The sequence below is a fragment of the Xyrauchen texanus genome, chromosome 2 (genome assembly GCF_025860055.1).
Source record: "Xyrauchen texanus isolate HMW12.3.18 chromosome 2, RBS_HiC_50CHRs, whole genome shotgun sequence".
Classification (NCBI taxonomy): Eukaryota; Metazoa; Chordata; class Actinopteri; order Cypriniformes; family Catostomidae; genus Xyrauchen; species Xyrauchen texanus.
Genome location: NC_068277.1, coordinates 9052974 through 9077126, shown reverse-complemented (window position 1 = coordinate 9077126; position 24153 = coordinate 9052974). Strand labels below are relative to the sequence as shown.

At 38.7% G+C, this 24153-nt stretch overlaps 2 protein-coding genes across 2 annotated transcripts in view; one reads left to right on the top strand and one right to left on the bottom strand.

Moving 5' to 3' along the window:
• ipo7 (importin 7) overlaps window positions 1–9570 on the bottom strand; it is a 32475-nt gene extending 22905 nt beyond the window's left edge. Inside the window, exons 1-2 of the mRNA XM_052146203.1 lie at window positions 9366–9570; window positions 6155–6236 (exon numbers count right to left, since the gene is read on the bottom strand). Coding sequence (XP_052002163.1) covers window positions 6155–6236; window positions 9366–9449 — 166 coding nt within the window. The 5' untranslated portion in view covers window positions 9450–9570. The remainder of the gene's footprint in view (window positions 1–6154; window positions 6237–9365) is intronic.
• Window positions 9571–15609: 6039 nt separating this feature from the next.
• LOC127659257 (transmembrane protein 41B) lies at window positions 15610–24097 on the top strand. Its single transcript, XM_052148998.1, has 7 exons — window positions 15610–15818; window positions 17224–17341; window positions 17425–17553; window positions 18414–18507; window positions 19592–19696; window positions 19785–19923; window positions 21213–24097. Exons 1-7 carry the CDS (start codon window positions 15749–15751, stop codon window positions 21380–21382), a joined length of 825 nt encoding a protein of 274 aa, XP_052004958.1. The 5' UTR covers window positions 15610–15748; the 3' UTR covers window positions 21383–24097.
• Window positions 24098–24153: the final 56 nt, after the last annotated feature.

Here is a 24153-nt window from a genome sequence, read left to right as displayed (position 1 = left end):
GGACAACACAGCTCCCAACCGCCCGTCCGACACGTGGGTCTGTACAACAAAATTGTGAGAAAAATCAGGAGCATATAACTACGGCCCACAGCAAAGCACAGCGTTCACCTGCATAAAAGCCTGTTGGCACGGCTCTGACAACTGGACCGGGTCTGGGGCTACCTTTTTAGGGAGATCAGTCAGTGAGGCTGGTGGTGCCCGAATAATTAGGAACAAACCTCCTATAATAGCCAGCCACAACGGTACAATCAATTTGAGGGAGCACCTGTCTGTGACCCAAGTGGATCCCCAGATACTGCACATCCACCCATCCAATTTGTGCGCTTCTTGGGGTTTGCTATGAGTCCCACCCATTGCAGCAACCTTAGAAACGCCCTCAGATGCTGCATATGCCAAAGCCAATCATTACTGTATATAATGATGTCATTTAGATGACATGGCAGCGGCATACGCAGAGTGCGGTCTGACGACCCAGTCCATAAGGCACTGAAACGTAGCCGGGGCCCCAAACAAACCGAATGGAAGGGTCACAATTTGGTGCAAGCCAAATGGTGTGAAGGCTGTTTTCTCATGGTTTTAAGGGGGTTAAGGGGATCTGCCAATAACCCTTTGTTAAATCCAGTGTTGATTAAAGCGAGTCACGCCCAACCGTTGAGGCATTGGATACTTGTCAAATTTAGATTCTGCATTGACTTTTCTATAATCCACACAGACCGGACTGAGCCGACGCCCTTTGGAAGCAACACCACCGGGCTTGGCCCAGTCACTGTGGGGTTCTTCTATTAAGCATGGCCTTTAATTCTTCCCAAACCACTTTTTTTTGTGCTTGGGTAATCGGTAGGGACAACTATGTACCACTACCACTGGGGTTGATTTGATATGGTGTTTTAGGAGGTTTGTACAACCGGGAAGATGTGAGAACACATCGGAGAATTCTCTTTGCAACAGGCCCACATCCGTGATTTGTGACTGTGAGAGGTGGTCTCCGCAAGTAACCAGGGTGCTGCGATTGGCTTTTAAATTCACCTCCGGCCCGAGCTCCTCCCTCTCCGGTACCACCGTTGCCAAAGCAACAGGGACCACCTCCCTCCATGGTTTTAAGAGGTTGAGGTGGTAAATTTGCCATGCTCTACCCCATCCATTCGTATAATTTCATAATTGACTTCCCCGACTAATTGACCTCAAAAGGCCCTTGCCACCTTAGAAGTAATTTAGAGCTTGATGAGGAGAGTAATACAAGGACTTTAACTCCCTATGTGAATTCCCATAGCCAAGCTCCATTGTAATACAGCTGGGATTGACGTTTTTGAGCCTGTAGCAAATTCTCCTGTGACAGTTGCCCCAAATTGTGGAGTTTTGCTCTCAGGTCAAGCACATATTGAATTTCATTTTTACGGTTTGAAAGTCCCCCCCTCCCAATTTTCCCTCACGACATCCAAGACACTGCGAGGCTTACGCCCATACAACAATTCAAATGAGGAGAACCCCATGGAGGCTTGCAGGACCTCCACCTGCCGACTGCTCAAAGAGCCCTAAAAAGGCCTCCGGATCATCAAGGGGGCCCATCTTGACCGGCAGAACCTGGGGCAGCAGCACCCTACTGGTGCAGCAAGCGCTGGAACATCTTCCGGTCCTCCGATTGGGCCTGGAGGAGAACAATGAATCGCTGTTCCTGTTCAGTGCACCGCTCGAGGAGGGCTTGATGTTGCATTTGTTGGATGCTGGCAAGGGTCTTGACCATGTCCTCCAGAGGTGAGGGATCCATGGCGAAGTTCTTCCTCCTCTAATTCCCGGAAAGAATTCCCAAAGAATTAATAACTGGTAGCTTGAGTCAAATTGTTTGGGAGACAGACAAGTTTTTACTTGTCAAAAAATAAAATAAATAGCTCATAAACCACTGATACACAAAATGAATGCTGTTCTATACCCACAATAGCACATATAATATGGACTTAAATGTACACTAACAAATTGAAGATTTTCAGGTGAAACAAAACACGTTATTTAAGAAAACAAAGAAAAAGCGGTTGTACATCATGTATTTTTTTCTCTCTTTTTCCTCAAAATGACAAAAACAAAAACGAATGAATACACAAACAGTACCAAACACATTGTGGCTTAAATTCAGTTCTGACCTTCGTTTGATTCACAACACGTTTGTGCGTGCATGGGTAGTGAGCGTGTATGGGTGTATGTTGACTGCATTAAGTAGGCTACGTAGCAGACCCACCACTGAACATTCAGAGCCTGGAAAAATAAGTTTAGAGTCTTCGCGTGTGGTTAAAAGATGATGGACAATGCTAATACCTGTGGCAGGTGAGACAGGCTGGAGTTATGTTGCATCAGGCAAGCGAACTGTGCAGAGCTCAATTTCTCCGTCACTTGAGAGGTGGTGGTGTAGTGGTCTAAGCACATAACTGGTAATCTAGTAATCAGAAGGACTCTGGTTCAAGCCCCACAGCCACCACCATTGTGTCCTTGAGCAAGGCACTTAACTCCAGGTTGCTCCGGGGGGATTGTCCCTGTAATAAGGGCTCTGTAAGTCGCTTTGGATAAAAGCGTCTGCCAAATGCATAAATGTAATGTAAATGTACTTGGCGATCGCACCTGGTCAGCGCACACAGAAAATCCAGGAACAAATGGCAGCGCCCGGCCTTTAGGTAGCATGTGTCCCGCTTAGTTAACCTATGAGTTTTAATTTTCTTTTTCTTATATTTGCTTCCACTTCTCTCTCTCTCTCCATTTTATATAATTTCCTCATTGGTTTCCACCCATTTGGAAAAGTGAAAGAGACTGTATGGATTTTTTCCCATAGCACTAGCGTAACAAAGTTCTTAGTTTTCGTGAAAAAGGAGGAAGCGGGAGACGGTCGAGATCCAACTCAAAATATATATTATATATATTTTCCACTATTCAGTTGTCACACTCAAATTAATGCTTTTCAGCACAATACAAATTGCACTCTGGACACTGCTCCATGCAGCTCTCTCTCCCCCTCATTGGCTTGCTCTTAAGAGCCCGTTTCCACTCTCACTGCAATGAAAAACAGCTGTTAGAGACAATCATTGCCAGGTGATAATCCTTACAATTCTCATCTCCTGATCTCGCCATCCATTCACAAACCGGCACTTAACCATGCCCCCACACCACATAAGTGAAAATAGAACTTTTTAATAGGTCTTTGCTTTTATTCAACAGCTGGCTTGCTTGTGATAAATTGATTAACTATTGTTATTATTACAGAGAATATAAAATTTTACTATACAGCATCTAGCTTTATTTTGAATCGTGCTTATATTAAGACGTGTGTTTTTTTGCCGGAAGCAAAAAATTGGCCAAGCTATACTTGAAATGGCCCAGTGTGATCATTGAAGACTCTCAAGTCATGTCTGAAATCTCATCCGTTTACACTGGACATTGAGTCTGGCAAATTAAATGTAGGACACAGTTTTGGAGTGTTTGTATTTTAGACTACTGGTGTTTGTGTATGTGGTTATTTTGAAATGTTATGTAATAAATTGTATTACTATGAAGCACTTTCGTCAACTCTGTTGTTTTAAATGCTGTATACATAAAGATGCATGGAGATTTAAGCACAAATGCTGTGACTTAATTATATAAATACATAGTTTACATGTGCTGTGTGGTTCACAGTGGATTAGTGCTCTGCTTTGTCATCTCAAACAACGTGAATGATTCTCAATGTCTGTGGAGTTTCCAGAGTATAAACGGTCGGACTTATACATTAATTTACAGGTGAAACTCGAAAAATTAGAATATCGTGCAAAAGTTCATTAATTTCAGTAATTTAACTTAAAAGGTGAAACTAATATATTATATAGACTCATTACAAGCAAAGTAAGATATTTCAAGCCTTTATTTGATATAATTTTGATGATTATGGCTTACAGCTTATGAAAACCCCAAATTCAGAATCTCAGAAAATTAGAATATTGTGAAAAGGTTCAGTATTGTAGGCTCAAAGTGTCACATTCTAATCAGCTAATTAATCCAAAACACCTGCAAAGGGTTCCTGAGCCTTTAAATGGTCTCTCAGTCTGGTTCAGTTGAATTCACAATCATGGGGAAGACTGCTGACCTGACAGTTGTGCAGAAAAACATCATTGACACCCTCCACAAGGACGGAAAGCCTCAAAAGGTAATTGCAAAAGAAGTTGGATGTTCTCAAAGTGCTGTATCAAAGCACATTAATAGAAAGTTAAGTGGAAGGGAAAAGTGTGGAAGAAAAAGGTGCACAAGCAGCAGGGATGACCGTAGCCTGGAGAGGATTGTCAGGAAAAGGCCATTCAAATGTGTGGGGGAGCTTCACAAGGAGTGGACTGAGGCTGGAGTTACTGCATCAAGAGCCACCACACACAGACGGGTCCTGGACATGGGCTTCAAATGTCGTATTCCTCTTGTCAAGCCGCTCCTGAACAACAAACAACGTCAGAAGCGTCTTACCTGGGCTAAAGAAAAAAAGAACTGGTCTGTTGCTCAGTGGTCCAAAGTCCTCTTTTCTGATGAGAGCACATTTTGCATCTCATTTGGAAACCAAGGTCCCAGAGTCTGGAGGAAGAATGGAGAGGCACACAATCCAAGATGCTTGAAGTCCAGTGTGAAGTTTCCACAGTCTGTGTTGGTTTGGGGAGCCATGTCATCGGCTGGTGTTGGTCCACTGTGCTTTATTAAGTCCAGAGTCAACGCAGCTTTATGGAGATGCTGACTTCATTTTCCAGCAGGACTTGGCACCTGCCCACACTGCCAAAAGTACAAAAACCTGGTTCAATGACCATGGTATTACTGTGCTTGATTGGCCAGCAAACTCGCCTGACCTGAACCCCATAGAGAATCTATGGGGCATTTCCAAGAGAAAGATGAGAGACATGAGACCAAACAATGCAGAAGAGCTGAAGGCCGCTATTGAAGCATCTTTGTCTTCCATAACACCTCAGCAGTGCCACAGGCTGATAGCATCCATGCCACGCCGCATTGAGGCAGTAATTAATGCAAAAGGGGCCCAAACCAAGTACTGAGTACATATGCATGATTATACTTTTCAGAGGGCCGACATTTCTGTATTTAAAATCCTTTTTTTTTATTGATTTCATGTAATATTCTAATTTTCTGAGATTCTGAATTTGGGGTTTTCATAAGCTGTAAGCCATAATCATAAAAATTATATCAAATAAAGGCTTGAAATATCTTACTTTGCTTGTAATGAGTCTATATAATATATTAGTTTCACCTTTTAAGTTGAATTACTGAAATTAATGAACTTTTGCACGATATTCTAATTTTTCGAGTTTCACCTGTAAAGTACACCGCTCATTCACACCAAGATTGCAGCCTTCGGCGATTTAAGAAATCCCACTAGGAAATGTCACTTGGATATTTTTTCCATTTCAGTGTAAAAGGAGTAAGAGAGCACATTCAAACGAAGCCTGTGAGCATTTTACAGCTGTCATGTGTCAGTCAAATTGCACGCTGGTACCGGATATAGTTGGTGCTCAGTAGTGAACTCTGCATCAATATCCAGCCCTAGTACCAACAACTACGGTGATAATCACTGTGCAGCACCCACAGAGACCAACTATTAACCTTAGTTCACATGAACATTTATGTAACTAACAGGCCACCACCTATTGTGCTTAAGTCACATCTCAAGGGGTGTGAGGCACTCAGCAGAGCATCATACCAACAACACCCTTTAGTTATGACAGTCACAAAATAGCAAGGGCTTGAGTGTCTTAAAGATTAATGAGTTATGATTGATTGCCTCTGAATCTGGCTAAACAGGTCGTTGGAAAGGCAGAAGAAAGTTCTGGGTTTAAGCTTATATAAATGGTCTATACACATAGTATGCATCTCTTTTCCATCATAATTAATAATAATAATAATAATAAAAGGCTGCCTTAAAACCTCAGTGCACATACCTTGCATTTAGTGCAGATTGACAAAATCTCTCAGCTCTGTCTCAACATATGTCAACATAAGGCAGAAAAGGAACAGTCATGGAGTGACAGTGAGGAAGTGGTTTGAGTGTGCAGTATACCGCCTGAATTTAATAAACAGTATGACAGCAGCATTCTGAGTAACACAGTCTTCTGCTGGGGAGGGGAAGAAGCCTGGCTTTTCAGAGATGTATACATACCTGCCTGCCGCACGGGCAAATCCAACTGGTCAGTCATGGTGACCCGCAGTAGTGTAGACACAAAGTTCACTTGGGTATGTCCCTGTGGAGAAAACAAACAAAATTAATAATATTAGCAGTAACATATAATAAACACAATAAATTTCATTAAACTTCAGGGTTGATGTGGTTACAACTGACCTATGTTGCTGTGGGGCGCATTGGATGAACCGAAACAACATTTCAAGGAACTCATCACAAGTTCTTTTCCAAATAAACACCACGTCTACTTCTGGTCTCTGACATTCAATACCATAAACATACAAAATGCACTAGTGAACTGATGTTTGCAGAAAGAACCACTTTCACTGACATGAACATTATATGGAGCTTCCCAAGATTAACATATCCTGTGATGATTTCATCACAACAGGCACATGAAATGCAGCTTGAAATGCCACGACAGTGCTGTTTGCGAGCGTTATAACCCACCCTTTCTCTTTCCCAACCCCTAAATTGTCAGCGCACAGGAATCCAAGCCTGTTGTCAACATGGGCCATTTGGAGTGCAGCCAGCTCAGTGACTGTCACTTGTGACTGCATCAGGCATTAATCCATTTAAACTTTCATTTAAAAAGCATTTCCTCTTTAGAAATGTATTAAAGTCATTTTAAAGAGATTCAAATTGCACTTAACGCTAAAAAGCAAATAAAGGCTCTCTAGCTTTAGGCCAGACTGTATGGACAGGTCTCTCAGAAGACGACTTCGACCGTTAGTGGATTTTGCAGATACCGATAACAAAGATGATGGAAAAGTCAATAACCGATTAATCTGCCGATTGTTTTAAGAATCAATTTGATAAATGGAAAAAATTAAAAATCTTAGTCTTTCATTACTGTGATGGCACAGAGGAAACAAGAGGCCAAAATGACTAAAAATCCCTGATATAATTTATAGGACTGGGTATTGATACAAATTTCCCAATTCAATTCGATTCCAATTCACAAGCTCGATTCCGATTCATATGGAATATTTCAGTTCCTTTTGCTTACATTTGAAATAAATTCTCTCCCAGCTAATTCTGGGAATTATACAGACCTTCTAACTAGGTACAATATGAAAATATAAATTTTACTTTATTAGTTTTTCATCATTTGTCACATTTAAGCTTTTTTAAAAATGAACAAATCAATGTATTTAATCAATAAATATAGTATATTGCATGTCAGTGTTTCCTACAGAATTCAGCTCTTGCAGCGGGGGGAAATGCTCCACAACCCTTGGTTAAAAATTGGTTATTATACTATATTAATTTGTATAGTTAATTATTATATGTATATATATATATTTTGCAGCACATGCTAATTTTCATCTCATAACATTCGATTCAGACTGCAAGCTCACAACTTGAGTTTCTTTTGCTGTAGCGGCAGAGATTCAGTAGTGGCGCAGGAAACACGGTTGCATATATTATATTTTGTTTTCGTTTGTAAATGCATCTTTTTCTGTTTTGGCCTTTCATCCACACTGAGAAGGCGTTTTTATCCGCGAAATCTGAGCTTTTTGAAAACGCTGTATGTACTGTGGAAAACAGATATATCTGAAAATGATGTATTTGTCGTCATGTAACACAGTCATGTGATCTATCCAACCAAAACAATCAAGATGGCGGCCTGTGTTACAGCGGAACTGTTGTACTTGATACTCACTTTGATATCACATTGCGATCCTTCAAAGGCGCAGAATTGGTGTCTGGCAACGGAACAGGAGGACAAATGCGTTTCAGACCGTACATGCAACGGGGATTTTCCGCATGTGCAGTAACATGATTTAAGAGTTTTCATGTTTCAGTGTGGACGAGCAACTTTTGGAAAATGCTTAATAACGGCAGTGTGGACGGAGCTTTTCAAATACGTAAACATAGGTTGTCAAATGCAGACGTAGCCTAAAACTCATATCAACCTTGACCAGATGAACAATACAAGTATAGACTTGAAATTGTTCTTTTAATTCTTTCAAATAAATCATTAAATCAAATTAATTATTCATGAGCTTGCCAAAGAATTTATGGGGCAGCATCAAATAAAAAAACAAACATACATTTTAACATTAGACGTTAAGCTTCGATTTTAAATTCACTATTGTTTTATATAGGATTGTTCTAGGGTCTATACAGTATTTAAGACAATTATATCATAAGTAACTAATTAAATTACTTAAATTACATGTAATCCCTTACTATACCTTTTTTATTTTAAAAAAGTAATTTAATTACAGTAATTAATTAGTTATGCATATATCCAACCCTGATTACAAGGTACATAAAAATCACAGTGGTATTACCATGGCATTCGTCAAAAAACATGGAATTACCATGGCACGATATGCCAAAACTATTAAAATAGTAGTTAGATCGACATTTAATATCACTAGTCACACACAAAAACTCAGGAAACAAGCAAAAAGCCATTAAAGTGCCATGGTAAAACTTTGGGAGTAGAATGTAAACACATTGGTACATATGGTATTTATTCCCAAAGTACCACAGTATTGCCACCTGATAGCAACGCTGTACTTTTTGGAAACACTGACGCAGCTCGCGATCGTAGCGGGCCCGAATAAACCTACATTAATTTCTAGAGAAATTGTGATTACACTTGGAGACGCTTTATAGATCTTTCGACGTGATTGATTGAAAATACGATCATCTGGCGGAGTGAGATTTTACTAGGTGAAAGTGTTCGTGCGCTGCGCGAGAAATGACAAGCCTCATGCTGACACGTGAGGAACTAGCGCTAGCATCTCACGCGCGCCCACGAAATAAGAGCTTTAACACGCTCGCGCTCGTTAATATTTGACCCCAAAACATGAAGACAAGCACGAACACGTCTTTAAACGACAACAATTTATAGTGGCGTTACATGTAAGCACTGTACCGTCTGTTTAACACGGCCACATTTCCTTGAGCCTTTATCGCGTTGACGTAGTAAGCGGGCACGAGAAGCCTGCTAGCACGTGCTGTAGCACGATAAAAACACCATAAATACACCATCAAGAACCAGTGATACACTGCACTAAAGCCACGTAATAGATTATAAACCAATATTATGTGTGACTAAATTAGGGCTACGTTAAGAAGCTCAGTTTAAGAGTTTTTAATAAAATGAGCGCGCCATCCTGCTGCGCAAGGCCCGCCGCGCGCCACCATCATCACAACCATCCGATCACTTTACCTCGTTCAGTTGTCTCTCTGCGGCCTCACGCAAATTTGCGTCCATGGTGCCCCGAAGGGCCTCGATCAAAGCGTTGAGATCCATTACAAGGTTGTTGCGGTCTAGCTCGGATTCGGAAGGCTCGGCGGATCTATGAAGTCCCGGGAACTGCGCACATGGACGCTCGATTCTTCGGCAACCGGCGCGAAAGGAAGAGGAATTGCGATGGGCCGGATAGATCTGTGCCAATTTCTCCGCGGCGAATTTCCGTTCCACAGCGGGACGTGCAGGGAGTTGTAGTTTTTGTGGTGAACTAGTCGCTGGCGCTTTTGTCTCTATAAAAGAAAGATATTTATTTTCAAAACACCTCATCCGTTACTTATCCGTTAAGTTACCCTGGTGCCCATAATAAAACCCTTAGCAACCTCGACCTCGAAATCACAAGACTTGAATTTGTTATTTTAATTATTTAAAATAAATCATCCATCCATCCATCCATCCATCGTTAACCGCTTATCCTGTGTACAGGGTCGCGGGGAAAATAAATCATATTAAATCTAATTAATTATTCATGAGCTGGCCAAATAATTTAAAGAGATTTTTATTTCATTTTATTTTTGCTTTTTTGCGATCATTTTGGCTGTATTAATGTCAATGGCATACATGTGTATCTGGGGGAATTTGGGGGAATTTTTATATTTCAACCTCAGTTTCTAAAATACATCTATAATACATTGGTACACAAAATAGTTACACTCAGGAACTTCAGGACGAAAATGTCCCCATTGAACCCCATTAAAACAGCAATATTTGATCATAGTGCCATTAAAGCATAAAACCATGAATTCTGTGATATTATGCTTTCATTCCGGTGAACTGGCTTCAAAATTTATATTTTTTATATTTTCCACCAGATGGCGCCATCTTTCTCATGTTTAGCCTATGGAGCAAATACATGCTTTTTTCTTATTTTCTGTTGCAGGCCAACTGAATACATGATGCAGCTAAAATTGTGTGGGCATGTTGGTATGGATGTCAAAGTGTTTTGTATGTGTGTATTGAGAAATGTGTGTGTGTGTGTGTGTGTGTGTGTGTGTGTGTGTGTGTGTGTGTATGTGTGTGTGTGAGAGAGAGAGAGAGAGAGAGAGAGAGAGAGAGTATTTATCACTTTGTGGGGACAAAAGTTTCCCATAAGGATAGTAAAACCCAAAAGGGGACAATTTGTTGTCCTCGTGAGGAAAACAGCTTATAAATCATACTAAATTATGTTTTTTGAAAATGTAAAAATGCTGAATGTTTTCTGTGAGGGTTAGGTTTAGGGGATAGAATATAAAGTTTGTACAGTATAAAAACTATTATGTCTGTGGAAAGTCCCCATAAAACATGGAAACCCAACATGTGTTAGTGTGTGTGTAAAACAACAGTGGCATTATACAAACAAACTGGCATTTAAAGGGTTAAAATCCTGAACTTGAATGAATATTTGTTAGTTAACCACTGATGTTGGTTCAAAAATCACTAAGTCAGTGAAAGTGGAAAATAATATTCATATATAATATTTTTAAGGCAGATTTTTGAAAGGTTTTTTATTTTTAAATCTGACACTGCAAACAAAATAATAATAATAATAATAATAATAATAATAATAATGATGTTAAAATTCAATGTTGTGGCAAATCATTAACATATCCCAGACTGTGAAAATTCCCCTTAGCATTTAATATATGGAAAATAAAATAATTACATTTTAACATAATAAACAGCTGTGGCATTATGTGATCAAACTATCTTTTTAAAGGGTTAAAATTCAGAAAATTAATGAATATTTGGTAGTTATGATCAGGGCTGATGTCGGTTAAACAAATTAACTAATTGAAAGTGGAAAATAAAATTAATATGTAATTTTATTTTGGCAGTTTTTTGATGCAGACCTTTTTGTCCCCTTAAGGACCTCTGAGTAACTTTTTTTAAATGTACACACAAGGGTTAAAGAATGTTCCTGGCTCAATTAGCAGCTTTTGTGGCATAATGTGACTGACTAACCTCAAAAAATTATTTCAACTCGTCTCTCCTTTATATATATAAAAAAGAAGAAACAAATATTGCTGTTAAAAGTGCACTCAGTCATTTTTATGTTTAGCGCATGTGCATTAGCTATACATTCGTTTTTTAGCATAATGTGAGGTAAAGAATCACAATTTATGATCCCAGTATTGTCAAATTTTATTGCTGATTTGAAATATGTTCTTTGATCATGATGTTGACCAACCGTTTTTGAGACTTTGTTTTTTCTCCATTCAAGTAGATAGGACCTGCACTGGCATGGCTGGAAATATTCTCCCAAGAGTGCTACAAAGATGGCCGACTGACTTGCTGGAAAGATTTAGCATAATCTCAGTAACCATCCTGTTATTTGACACTTTCACTCATTGATTAAAATAGTCCTGGATGACTGTGAATACTACACTAATTTCAGATATGATTTGAGCTTCGGATACTTTGAAATATTTGTGCGACTAGACCGCGTGCGACCGCCCGACTGAATGTGATGAGCACGAAGTGAGAAACACTGATGGTATTAATATTAATAATAATGATAGTTCATAAAACTGACCTTCGTACTCTAAACATTAAACCTAAACCTAACCGATAGTGTCATAAAAAGCAAATGTGACATGAAAAACACAATTTCTGAAGCAACCACAACATTTTGTGCTGCTTCTTTGACACGTTGACGGGGGAGTTTCTAGAGACTCTGGGGGCCCAAGGCAGAAGGGACCTGGTGACCCCCACCCAAATTTTGTATATAATTTTATTGAAACCCCCCATGAAATCCTCATGCCTAATATGATACAACAGGCTTTTGAGGTATATCTCACAATCACCATTACATTACATTCATGCCCACTACAAAAATAAAATTAAAATTCACAGAGCTTTGAACATTTTTACGTATACATTTTATAAGATATATTTAAAGTGTGAACTAATATTTCGGAGTATTTTCATATATGCAGCCTGTCCTGTGATTATAAAGATCTCATTATTTTACATTACAAGCTATTATGATGTCATCATACCATAAGTTCCTGAGAACCAGTGAAACATGTTTTAAAATGTCCATTTTTTAAATGTCAATATTGTGTTTGATGCATAAAATACATGCGATAAAAATTGTTGATTGAAAACAGAATATTTTATTCATATTGTGCTTGATGTGCTGAATTGAACTGTGATACATTTCAATCCATATTTATAGACCAAGGAGAGGAAGTTGTCATGGCCAAACTCTCAAACATTTGGTGTCTCTGAAAAGCCCAGGAAGTCCTCTGATAATACCACAAGAATTACCAGTGTAGCATGTATGGGCTAAGAAAAACTTAAATAACAAATTTCCAACAAACAAAAACTAATTGCTGGGCCTTTAAAGCCTAATGTAGGAAATATGATCCTTAATTATTTTTCGATTTCTTTTTATAGTTTGTCTAAAAGATGTCAGCCTTTACAGGGTTAAAGTAAGGCACTTACAATGGAAGTGAATGGGGCTAGTCCTCAAATGCCAGACTTTACATTGTTTTCTAAAGTATAGCCACAAGACGCAAACATTATGTGTTATGCTATGCTATGCTATGTTATGTTACAACATGATTTTACATAAAATCGCTTACTAACCTTATCTGTAGGAGGTTATGTCGAAATATTATAACTTTGTTGTCATGACAGCAAAATGCTGTAATCCATATTAGATTAAACACAGACACGTTTTTTCAGATAAGTGATTTCATCACACTAAAATCACATGAATGCATTTAATGTTTATGTCCTGTGGCTATACTTTTGAAACAACATATATTTGAATGTTTAGGGACTGGTCCCATTCACTTCCACTTTGAAAGTGTCTTATTGTAGCCAAAACGTTTTATTTCGTTTTTGTTTTTACAAAAAAAGGGGCGAGTCCCAATAATTTTTTGTGTTAATCAACATGTTTCCAGAAATGCTGTTGATTATGTTTAACTTGTATATTTGAATATTCTTTTTACCTGCTATCAGCCACAACCCATAAACAAAGAAATGAACCAAAATGACAAAAAGGAGATCTAATATACATTTTTGTATGATTTTACACAAGAAACAATAACTGTAACTATTGTGATCTTGACCAATAATCTGTAAATTAAGCAACAGGTGACTTTCACCTATAAACTATTAGATGCTGCATGCATTGGAGACAAGGTGTAAGAATTCACAGCAAATGTATCTTATTTAAAGATTCTCGTGTGACTTAGATAACTGTGATCACATTAATGACATTATCATTTACAAAAGTAGAAACACATTGATGTTCCTTGTTCTAATATAAGTACATCTACACTGACGGTAAGACTAGTGGGAGAAAGTCCAGCTAAGACTGGGTGGGAGAACGTGATATTTTGGTTCACATATTGCCTCTTAAGTATCATAAAACAGTAAAAGTAAAAAGGTACAGTTACACAGAGAAGATCTGAGCAAATTATTTGATTTCAGACTGTAGCAGACATGGCCCTTGCCAAAAAAAGTACTGCGGCTGCACTATGGTACAATGATGGTATTGCATTAAATTCCATTGTATTTTGATACAGTGATACTATATGTACTAAACTGTATTCTAGCGTGCAAAAAAGAGTTATTGATGTTATCTTGTATTGTTAAATGCTCTGACGTTATTCAGGAAACTGATTTGTTTTAGCAGTTTTATTGCTAAAATGTTCTTGAGGATCACAGCTTATGGTGGCCTGGTTTCTTTTTGTTATTAAAAAATAAAAGTCATAACCAGTCTTTTATTTTGTACACCGGAGTCATTGCAGTCTTTACATGGTACTCCAAAATAGTGATAATACCACTGTAGTTCCATTAACCCTTTAATGCATACTATGGGTCATTAGAGACCCGGGACCTCATTCCACCCCCTGTACCACATCCATTATTTTGTCATGCCCACACCTCTTTAGTATTCTTCAAGCTTCCTCTTATGAATAACGTTAAAAATAAAAATAAAAAAAAAATGAAAAAATTGCTAGGAGCTCGGAGTAGAGCCGTCGAAATGAGTCAGTTGGGGTGGTTTGGGCATCTGGTAAGGATGCCCCCTGGCCGCCTCCCTAGGGAGGTGTTTCAGGCACGTCCAGCTGGGAGGAGGCCTCGGGGAAGATATTCAATATTTACATTTGACCTTGCTATTTGATGAAGAAGCAACATGGAAGTAAACTATATCAAGTGTAAAGGCTAAAGTATACTTTGCGCATCCCCGTTGCTGATCACTCCGTGCACATTATGCGTAACAGCAGAGCCGCGTGGCCTGACCACACACCACCCAGAATTCTTGACCAGCGGACGCGGTCCTCATCTGTGCGCTGCCCATTGACTGTACTAAAAGAGTGTCACAAAGCAGTTGTAGCGCGCATGTATCGAATGCATTCCTATTCCTTCGCTGTCATAAAAGTATACTCAGAAAGGTCGGCCGGGCGCGATCCGATCCAGAACGTATACTTGGGCCTATAGACATGAGCCCCATGATTTGGCTATTAGTACTGAAATAATGTAAGTTGAGCGTCAGACTCAAAAAGTGCCTGAGAAAATACATATGTGTGGCTTATGTGCATCTTATGTGCTGCTCAATATGTGTTTGACAGCCAATTGCATCTCATGTAATTTCAGTGTGGAAATAATGAATCCTGTTCTTTATTTGTTGCTTCATCCCTTTGATATATGAACAAGAAAACATCATATATATCATATTCTATTGTTTTATAATTGTCTTGAAAATCTATAGCTGGCCATTTTGTAGCTCCATTTGCTATAGAAAAGCTACAGGTGTTGGGTCACTAAAGACCCGAGGAATGAAATAATGTTTGTTGAAACAATCGTGCATTTAAGGGTTCAAAATGTTTGCTCCTCTTTTGTTTGTGCTGCACTCCTATTGAGCATTTTTATCAGCTCATGGTATTAAAACAATTGTGGCGTGCCTTATGGATACAGTCATGGCATAGTTTTGATATGCACTATGGTACTGGATGATTGCCATATTCATGTACCGTACTCATGCTCCAAGGCACTTCAAATAAGTGCATCGTACATGCCAAAAAACATGGTGGTACCATGGTCCTTTTTTTGTGTGGAGACTGGATGATTCTAGGCCAATCCATTCTATCATGTCCTTGTTTCAATGTCTTCACTAGATGGCAGTAACAGTTATGGCCATGTGCACTGAACACACCCGAAGGAGAAGCAAACAGTCACAGGTCACCGGTATCCTGTCGTTGACGGGAGGAGGAGGAACACCGGCTGAACCAGCGTCCATTGCGACAGGATCTTTAATCGGCATCTGAGAACTCCCTTCGTTTATTTTCTGTTTGTGTTAACAGATCGATATGGCCAGGAAGAGAGGAAACCGTGAGACTGAGAGTAATCCTCTGGTAGAAGAACATAGGCCCTCGAAAGGTAATTCACAGTCCTGTACTGATCACACATGCTGAGGCTGATCAAACTCGGGCAATTATTTGATTAATCGATCACCGTTACCCGATTTTTCGGAGTTGTAATATTAGACAGACATCCAAGAAATCTCGCGCTTTTTGTCTTGTTGGTCAGGATCGGATAATATTTTGACCAGACCTTGACAATCGACGACTATTAAATTAAACTTAATGGGTTGCTTGACACAGTGTCAGATATTAATGACCTCTGATGAGGGAAATAAGACCAGACACGTTTCAAGTGGACCTTAAATATCATCTGTATTTAGTCAGATAATATTTTAAAACAGCGAATGTTGTAGTTTAGGGAGGATTGCGAAATACAGTGGTGTCTGTTTGCCTTGTGTTCACATTGCTCATGTAAAGCTAGAGTTCAATGTGGAATACTGAACCCAAAAGTGCAAATTCTCTCATAATTTACTCACCCTCATGACGTCCCGGATGTGTATGACTTTCTTTCTTCTGCAGAACACAAATTAAGATGTATTTGAAGATTATTTCAGCTCTGTTGGTCCATGCAATGCAAGTGAATGGGGTCTAGAACTTTGAAGCTCCAAAAAGCATATAAAGGCAGCATAAAAGTAATCCATATGACTCCAGTGGTTTAATCTGTGTCTTCTGAAGCGATCCAGTCAGTTGAAGGTGAGAACAGACCAAAATATAACTAATTTTTCACTATAAATCTTGACATCAGCAGTCTGCTTTGCAATCATGATTTCAAGCTCGATTACACTTCCTATAGCGCCATCTAGCGAGCTGCGGATGCATTTCGCACAAGGAAGTGTAATCAAGCTTGAAATCATGATCGTGCCAAGACTGTAATGGCAAGATTTACAGTGAAAAATAAGTTACAATTTGGTCTGTTCTCACCCAAAACCGATTGGATCACTTCAGAAGACATGGATTAAACCACTGGAGTCTTATGGATTGCTTTTACACTGCCTTTATGTGCTTTTTGGAGCTTCAAAGTTTTGGTCACCATTCATTTGCATTGAAAGGACCTACAGAGCTCTAAGAAGCTTTAAGAATCTTAATTTGTGTTCTGCAGAAGAAAGTAAGTCACATCTGGGATGGCATATGGGTGAGTAAATGATGAGAGAATTTACAGTTTTGGGCAAACGGATGTACGGTCACAGGGCAAAATAAAGAGCTGTTATGATGCCACGTGCAATTCTTTATGATTGCAAATCCAGTCTTAAGTCCTTCTGTAAGCACTCAAGCTTACTGTACAGGAGATCTCTCCAGGGCCTGAATCTCCCCGAGGATTGTGAACAAGTGATGCAAATGAATGCAATACACTGCACAGATGATATCATAGGTACAAGGGTGCAAGGTTATTCACAATGTGTTATTTTAAATCCTTCTCTAAGGGACCCAGTCACCAGGAGGAGCATCAGCGCGCATGTCAATCCTCATCCTCGTCTCCACATTTGCATGTTCTGCGTGTGTCATGTATCTGCTTTTCAAAAATTTCCCAGAGCTGAGCGAGTAAGTCTAAATTTAGACTGTTCGAGTGTATTTATGGTGACTTGACAAAGTCGTAATCTAATGTTTCTCTTAATGTCTTGCAGAGATGAAAGGGGAAAGATCAAAATTCCAAAAGACATGGACGACGCCAAGGCGTTGGGCACAGTGCTGTCCAAATACAAGGACACTTATTACACACAAGTACTTTTAGCGTACTTTGCTACATATATCTTGTATCCTTTGAGGCATGACTGCTGAATTTATATTTATTCTGGTCACAGCAGTCAGGGTATGATTGCAATTTTTATTGACGAAATAACATGCTGAAATAGATATTAGATCTGATATCTTTTCTAGAACGATGTTTTCGGGTATTGAAAGAGCCCAGTTTTTCCACAATGTAATTTCTCGGCATTACTCTACAATAATCAGCCAGATCTTATGAAAGTCATGCACTATAGTAAGTGTTTTGATGTCATAAGATGGCATTGTGTGAGAAACCGGGTGAAAATTAAGTATTTATGAACTGATAATCTGTTGTTTTACTTGGTATTTGTGTGAAAGTGAAGTCAGTGTTGCTGTAACAAGTGTTCATTTCATCAGAAAACTTCCGGAATATGTACAACGAGCCATGCTTTGGAGACGGCTTGTTAGGGCTCTGTTACACTTGTAAATAACATACTCAAACCAGTTTCATACATAGTCAGAAACACATTAGACCACACCACATTTCTACTTTAAATGCTAATGTGTCCTGATATGTCACAGAGAACAGTGAAGGACCGCCTACACCTCTGGCAATCATTTATAGTGCTAAAACAAGTGTTTTGAACTTTGGTTTTGCGTGGCTTTAAAAAGAAGGCGTCTGATCAGAAAATGTACATGCGCAAAACTTCACCAAACATTTTCGATAGACTGCCTTAAATGACAAGTTTATCTCTTTTGACCCCTTGCGATCGAATCACCCGGGACAGATGCTAACACCAGGTGTAAACTGGGCCTAAGTCACCTGCAGTGATCTTGCATGGTAGCTTACTGCAATAAATCTGTCTTTATTTAGTGTGTTCTTAAATCCTTAACTTAGCCTTACCAGCCTTCAGACGTTTGCCATCCCAGGCTCCATTTTTCTCAGTATTCTATCGGGATATCTCTACCCGTTTCCTCTAGCTCTCTTCCTGGTCTGTCTGGTAAGTTCTTTTTTTTTAATGCAAATTAATTTCAAAATGTATCTGCCTGCAGTCCAGCATCATAGCTGGTTCTGTGTGGAGGTTGACCGATCGTGGATTTTGCAAATACCGATATCTAAGGTGGTGGAAATTCCAGAGAACCGATTAAAGGGCCGATGGCTTATCCAGTGGTGGTGGTGTAGTGGGCTAAAGCACATCACTGGTAATCAGAAGGTTGCTGGTTCGATCCCCGCAGCCACCACCATTGTGTCCTTGAAGAAGACACTTAACTCCACGTTGCTCCGGGGGGATTGTCCCTGTAATAAGGGCACTGTAAGTCGCTTTGGATAAAAGCATCTGCCAAATGCGTAAATGTAAATGTCTTAGTCTTTCCTTACTATAACTGTCTTGCACAGACATAAAGGTAACTAGAGTCCAAAAAAGAATAAAATCCTTGATACAGTTTGGTTATTGTGCAACTATAATCTCAATATGTGGTAGGGTGGAGGGCGGGGCCAGGTCATGATTCCACACACCCGGCCCCTAATGCTAATTAGCCCTCGAGAGGGAAATGGACCGACCAAAGACAGCAGTGCGACACAGAGAGAGCTAATTAGCATTAGGGGCCAGGTGTGTGGAATCACAACCCGGCCCCGCCCTCCGCCCTGCCACATATTGAGATTATAGTTCAATATAAAGTCCGTAAATCTCTCTCTCTGTCGCTCTGCCGTCACCAGCCTTAAAAATGGTTTATATGTAGAATTTTACAAATTGAGATTTTTATAGCCTATACATTCACCAGATGAATGGTTTTGTAAATATTTATTTAATTAAATAAGGTTTAATGAGGTATAAGGTTAATTATTATTTACTAAATAAATAGTCACAGACACAATGTATGTGCTGATGGGGTTCTTTGGGTTCCCTCGCAGTAATGATAACACTTAATTATTTAATCAAAATAACAATATATGCTATAACCTCTAGAAATACTGTGAAATTGTTACTCTAGTTTGTATAGTCACTTAACATTTTTCTTATGCAAGTAAGTTGTTTATTTAATCATTTTTGTTTATATCATCATTTTAATGTATATCAATTACAGTGTTCGGGCCTTGGAGCGTCTTTTTGCTATATGCTGTCTTATTTAGTCGGGAGACCGATGGTCTACAAGTACCTCACAGAGAGAGCGCAGAAATGGTCACAACAGGTACAAATTTCAGATCAAGACTTTGTTGCTCATGTAAGAATGGCTGTAATGGTGAACTGTTGGTGATGTTGTTATTTTGTCATTGTAGGTAGACAAGCACAGAGACCACCTCATTAATTACATCATTTTTCTGAGAATAACACCGTTTCTTCCAAACTGGTTCATCAACATCACCTCGCCAGTCATTAATGTGCCTCTTGGTGTCTTCTTCCTGGGCACATTTCTTGGTAAGATTAACCAGTGAACCATATCAAATTTTCCTTTCTATGTTGGCATGTTAACTGTCACTGAAACAGGAAGTTGGGGAAGGTCATATCGAAGGGTTTGTTTTAGTAGTTTACTTCACAACCCAACAAAACCATGATTAGTGGTGCTTGCTGAGGCAATCATCACTGTTATTATTGCCCATACTTGGGGTAAGGGATTTAAACAAATCCTGAGTAATTCTGGTCCATTTATCCGACAGAGAAAAACTGCATTTTGAAGAGTGTTTATGTGTTAAAAGCTGATTTCATCAATTTTTAATAGATGGCTTCAAAGCTAAAATACTAGCTTTTGATTTAAAGGGACAGTTCACCCAAAATTGTTATTCTCTAATCATTTACTCGCCCTCATGCCATCCCAGATGTGTATGACTTTCTCTCTTCTGTGGAATACAAATTAAGATATTTAGAAGAATATTTCAGCTCTGTAGGTCCTTACAATGCAAGTCAACATGGTCCAAAACTTTGAATCTCAAAAAGCACATAAAGGCAGCATAAAAGTAATCCATAAATCTCCGGTGGTTAAATCCATGTCTTCAGAAGCAATATGATAGATTTACATTTACATTTACGCATTTGGCAGACGCTTTTATCCAAAGCGACTTACAGTGCACTTATTACAGGAACAACCTGGAGTTAAGTGCCTTTCTTAAGGACACAATGGTGGTGGCTGTGGGGATCGAACCAGCAACCTTCTGATTAACAGTTATGTGCTTTAGTCCACTACGCCACCTCCACTGATAGATGTGGGTGAGAAACAGATCAAGAAAGTCCTTTTTTTACTATAAATTATCCTCCCTGCCCAGTAGGTGGCGATATACACAATGAATGTGAATCGCCAAAAAAAAAAAAAAAAAAAAAAAGTGGAGATTTAAAGTAAAAAAGGACTTCCATATTGATCTGTTTCTCACCCACATCTATCATATGACTTCTGAAGACATGGATTATACCACTGGAGCCATATGGATTACTTTTATGCTGCCTTCATGTGCTTTTTTGAGCTTCAAAGTTTCGCACACTGTTGTTTTGCTTTGTATGGACCTACAGAGCTGAGAAATTCCTGTAAAATCTTTGTGTTCCACAGAAGATCTGAAATCATTCACATCTGGGATGGCATAGAGTGTGTAAATGATTAGAGTTTGCATTTTTGGGTGAACTATTCCTTTAGCTGAAGTATTAGAGTGAGTTAAAGAGTATCCGATGATGTGTAACCAGAGAAACGTCTAGTAACTGTTCTCTGTTCTCTTTGGTAGGAGTAGCCCCTCCATCCTTTGTGGCGATAAACGCAGGGACGACGCTGTATAAGTTGACCACAGCTGGAGAGGCAGTGTCCTGGAACTCTCTCCTCGTGTTGGGTGTTTTGGCTGTTGTCTCCATCCTGCCTGTCTGCTTTCAGAAGAAACTCCAGCAGAAGCTTGATTAGACATCACCAGCCCTTCTTGTTCCAGCTCAGGAATGATACAGCGGTTGACCTCTAAGGCCAACTTCTCTGTTTTTCGACTCTTCTTTTATGCATGCACCACAAATCTTAATTCCTTCATGTGACAGGTGATGGCCAACCAGTCCGTCAGTGATCTAGACTCTTTATTTTTCTCTGCATTTCAAGGGATGAAAAGTCTCCCATCACTAACTCCCTCTAGCATTAAGCAATATTTTCCATGTCAGTGTCTTCAAAGGTTTTAAACTCCCTAATATTTTTCTAAACAACAGCAATGTTCTTTTTAAAATTCTAGGGGAAGAGTCCTGTAATTTGTACAATACACTGGAAAAAGCAGATTTTCATTCCCTCAGTTGCTGAGATCAAATAGGAAGTGCCATTTAAACTTTCTTTGGTCTCACACCCAATTTAATAATCAAACGTGTTTGAGAATGAGGTATTACATGCATCAGAAACCATTCAAGGGTTAGCTTTTTAACAACAGACTTGATTTTCTGTTTTTCTTTATGTGACGGTTTATTTTCTAATTCTAATCTTAATTTTAATGCCTGTTAAAACTGCAGTTGTGGTCTCAATATTGGTGATCTACCAACAGAGCCCTGTGTTCTGCTGCTGACTCTAGGTGATAGTGCTAAGCTAAATTTGACCCTAACCAATTTGTAAAATTGGACGATGCCACATTAGTATTAGAGATCAAATCTGTGGATTGAATTTGTTTAGATTGGTACTGCCTTAACTAGAAATTATAAAGGTCAAATTTGCAGCTAAGGGTCTGATGCTACTCATACAACTGAACCATTAGCACCCAGTTTGACATTTCAAACACATCGCCTGTTTGTTGATGGCATATTTTAGTCTCTTTACACGGGAATGCAACTTTTTGAAATAGTCAAAATGCCAAATGATTTTGAGCTTCTTGAAATAGTTCTTAGTATAACGTAAGGCCATAGGAGTTCGGCCTATTCGTAGGTAATAATTTTCATTCAAATCACAAAACAGAGGGAAGTATTAAATCTGAGCCTTAGTTTGGTTATCTGGAAATGCAAGAGATTTATAACTGTTAAAGTCGGTTACCTAGACCTAGTTAAGCCAAGCCATTGTAAAAGATTTTGAATGGAATATTTCTATTTAACTAATGCAACTTAGTGTAACTTTATGCAGTGTGGAATCTTCCCGCTGCAGTTAAAGGGACAGTTCACCCAAAAATGAAAAATCTCTCATCATTAACTCGCCCTAATAACGTCCCATATGTGTATGAAGTATTGTATTTGCTGAACACAAATTATTATTATTATTATTATTATTATTTATTTAAGAATATCTCCGCTCTGTTGGTTCACACAATGCAAGTGAATGGTGACCAAAACATTGAACCTCCAAAAGCAAATAAAGACAGCAGAAAAGTAATCCAAAAGACTCAAGTGGTTTAATCCATGTCTTCAGAAGTGATATTGCAGGTGTGGAAGAGAATAAGATCTATTTAGAAGTCCTTTTTTTACTACTTCTTGTGTTTTTGGCGATTCACATTCTTTGTGTATGTCGCCACCTACTGGCAGGGAGGAGAATTTATAGCAAAATAATTAATTATTGATCTGTTTCTCAACCACATGTATCATATCACTTCTGAAGACATGGATTAAACCACTGGAGATTTATGGATTATTTTTGTGCTGCATTTGTGTGCTTTTTGCACCTTCAAATTGTTGGTACCCATTTACTTTCTTTGTGAGGAGTTATTCTTCAAAAAGTTTTTGATTCATTTAATCAGCATTATTATGCTTTGTTTGTGTTCTGTGGAAGTGAGGCAGTCATACACATCTGGGATGGCATGAGGGTGAGTAAATAATGAGAGAATTTTCATTTTTGGGTGAACCGTCCCTTTAAACAGCCTTTGAGTAACACAAATCAGTCTTAAGCTATTTTGGTTTTACTTTTGTCTAATAGCTAAGGTAAAATATGCTGTATTTTATTTCATTTTATTTTTTGCTTTTGAATACCTGAAAACCATATCTGTGAGACATTGTATCATACAAAATGGGTTGTAAAGTTCAATACAGCTTTAAGTTGGGAATGGGCATGAGGTTAAATGAACATTGTTTGCACTGAAATGTGTGCGATGAGGGATTGTTGTTATACCTGATGGCCTACCATTACTCTGATACATAATTTGATTTGTTCTCTTGTAATATCTGCTGTCTCTTTCATACATGTCATTGAGTTTGTCATCTTTAAATGTTCCAAGTACCTCAGAAAGCTCTTGAGTAGAACAAGAACTGAGAGAGCGGATGTTACTGAGTTATGCGTTAGTTCTGCAACAGTTTCAAGTTGCAAACAAACTGTATTTGCTGATGATGATGATGATGATTGTTTGTTTATTGATAATCTGTCCTGATTGCAATTTCCTAAATTCTAACCTGCTTTTTCTCTGGCATATTTTTACAGAGATGTCTTTATCTATAAATGATGGCTACTGATCACAGTATTACATAACATTTAATTGAAAATGTTTTGTTTTGTCCAGTATTTAAAAAAAAAAATAATCTATTCATCGATCTCTTTCTAACTTCTTGGCACATAAAATATTAAGATATTTATTATGGGATGATTAAACACATGTATAACATTTGCCTCTTCTGAATTTGCTCAATTTCAACTAAATCGTAGTTGTGTTTGTTCATGTTTGCTCTGTTTTTATTGTAACAGCCAAATATAAAGATATTATGTATAATTTAAAATATTATATATTGGATATTAAT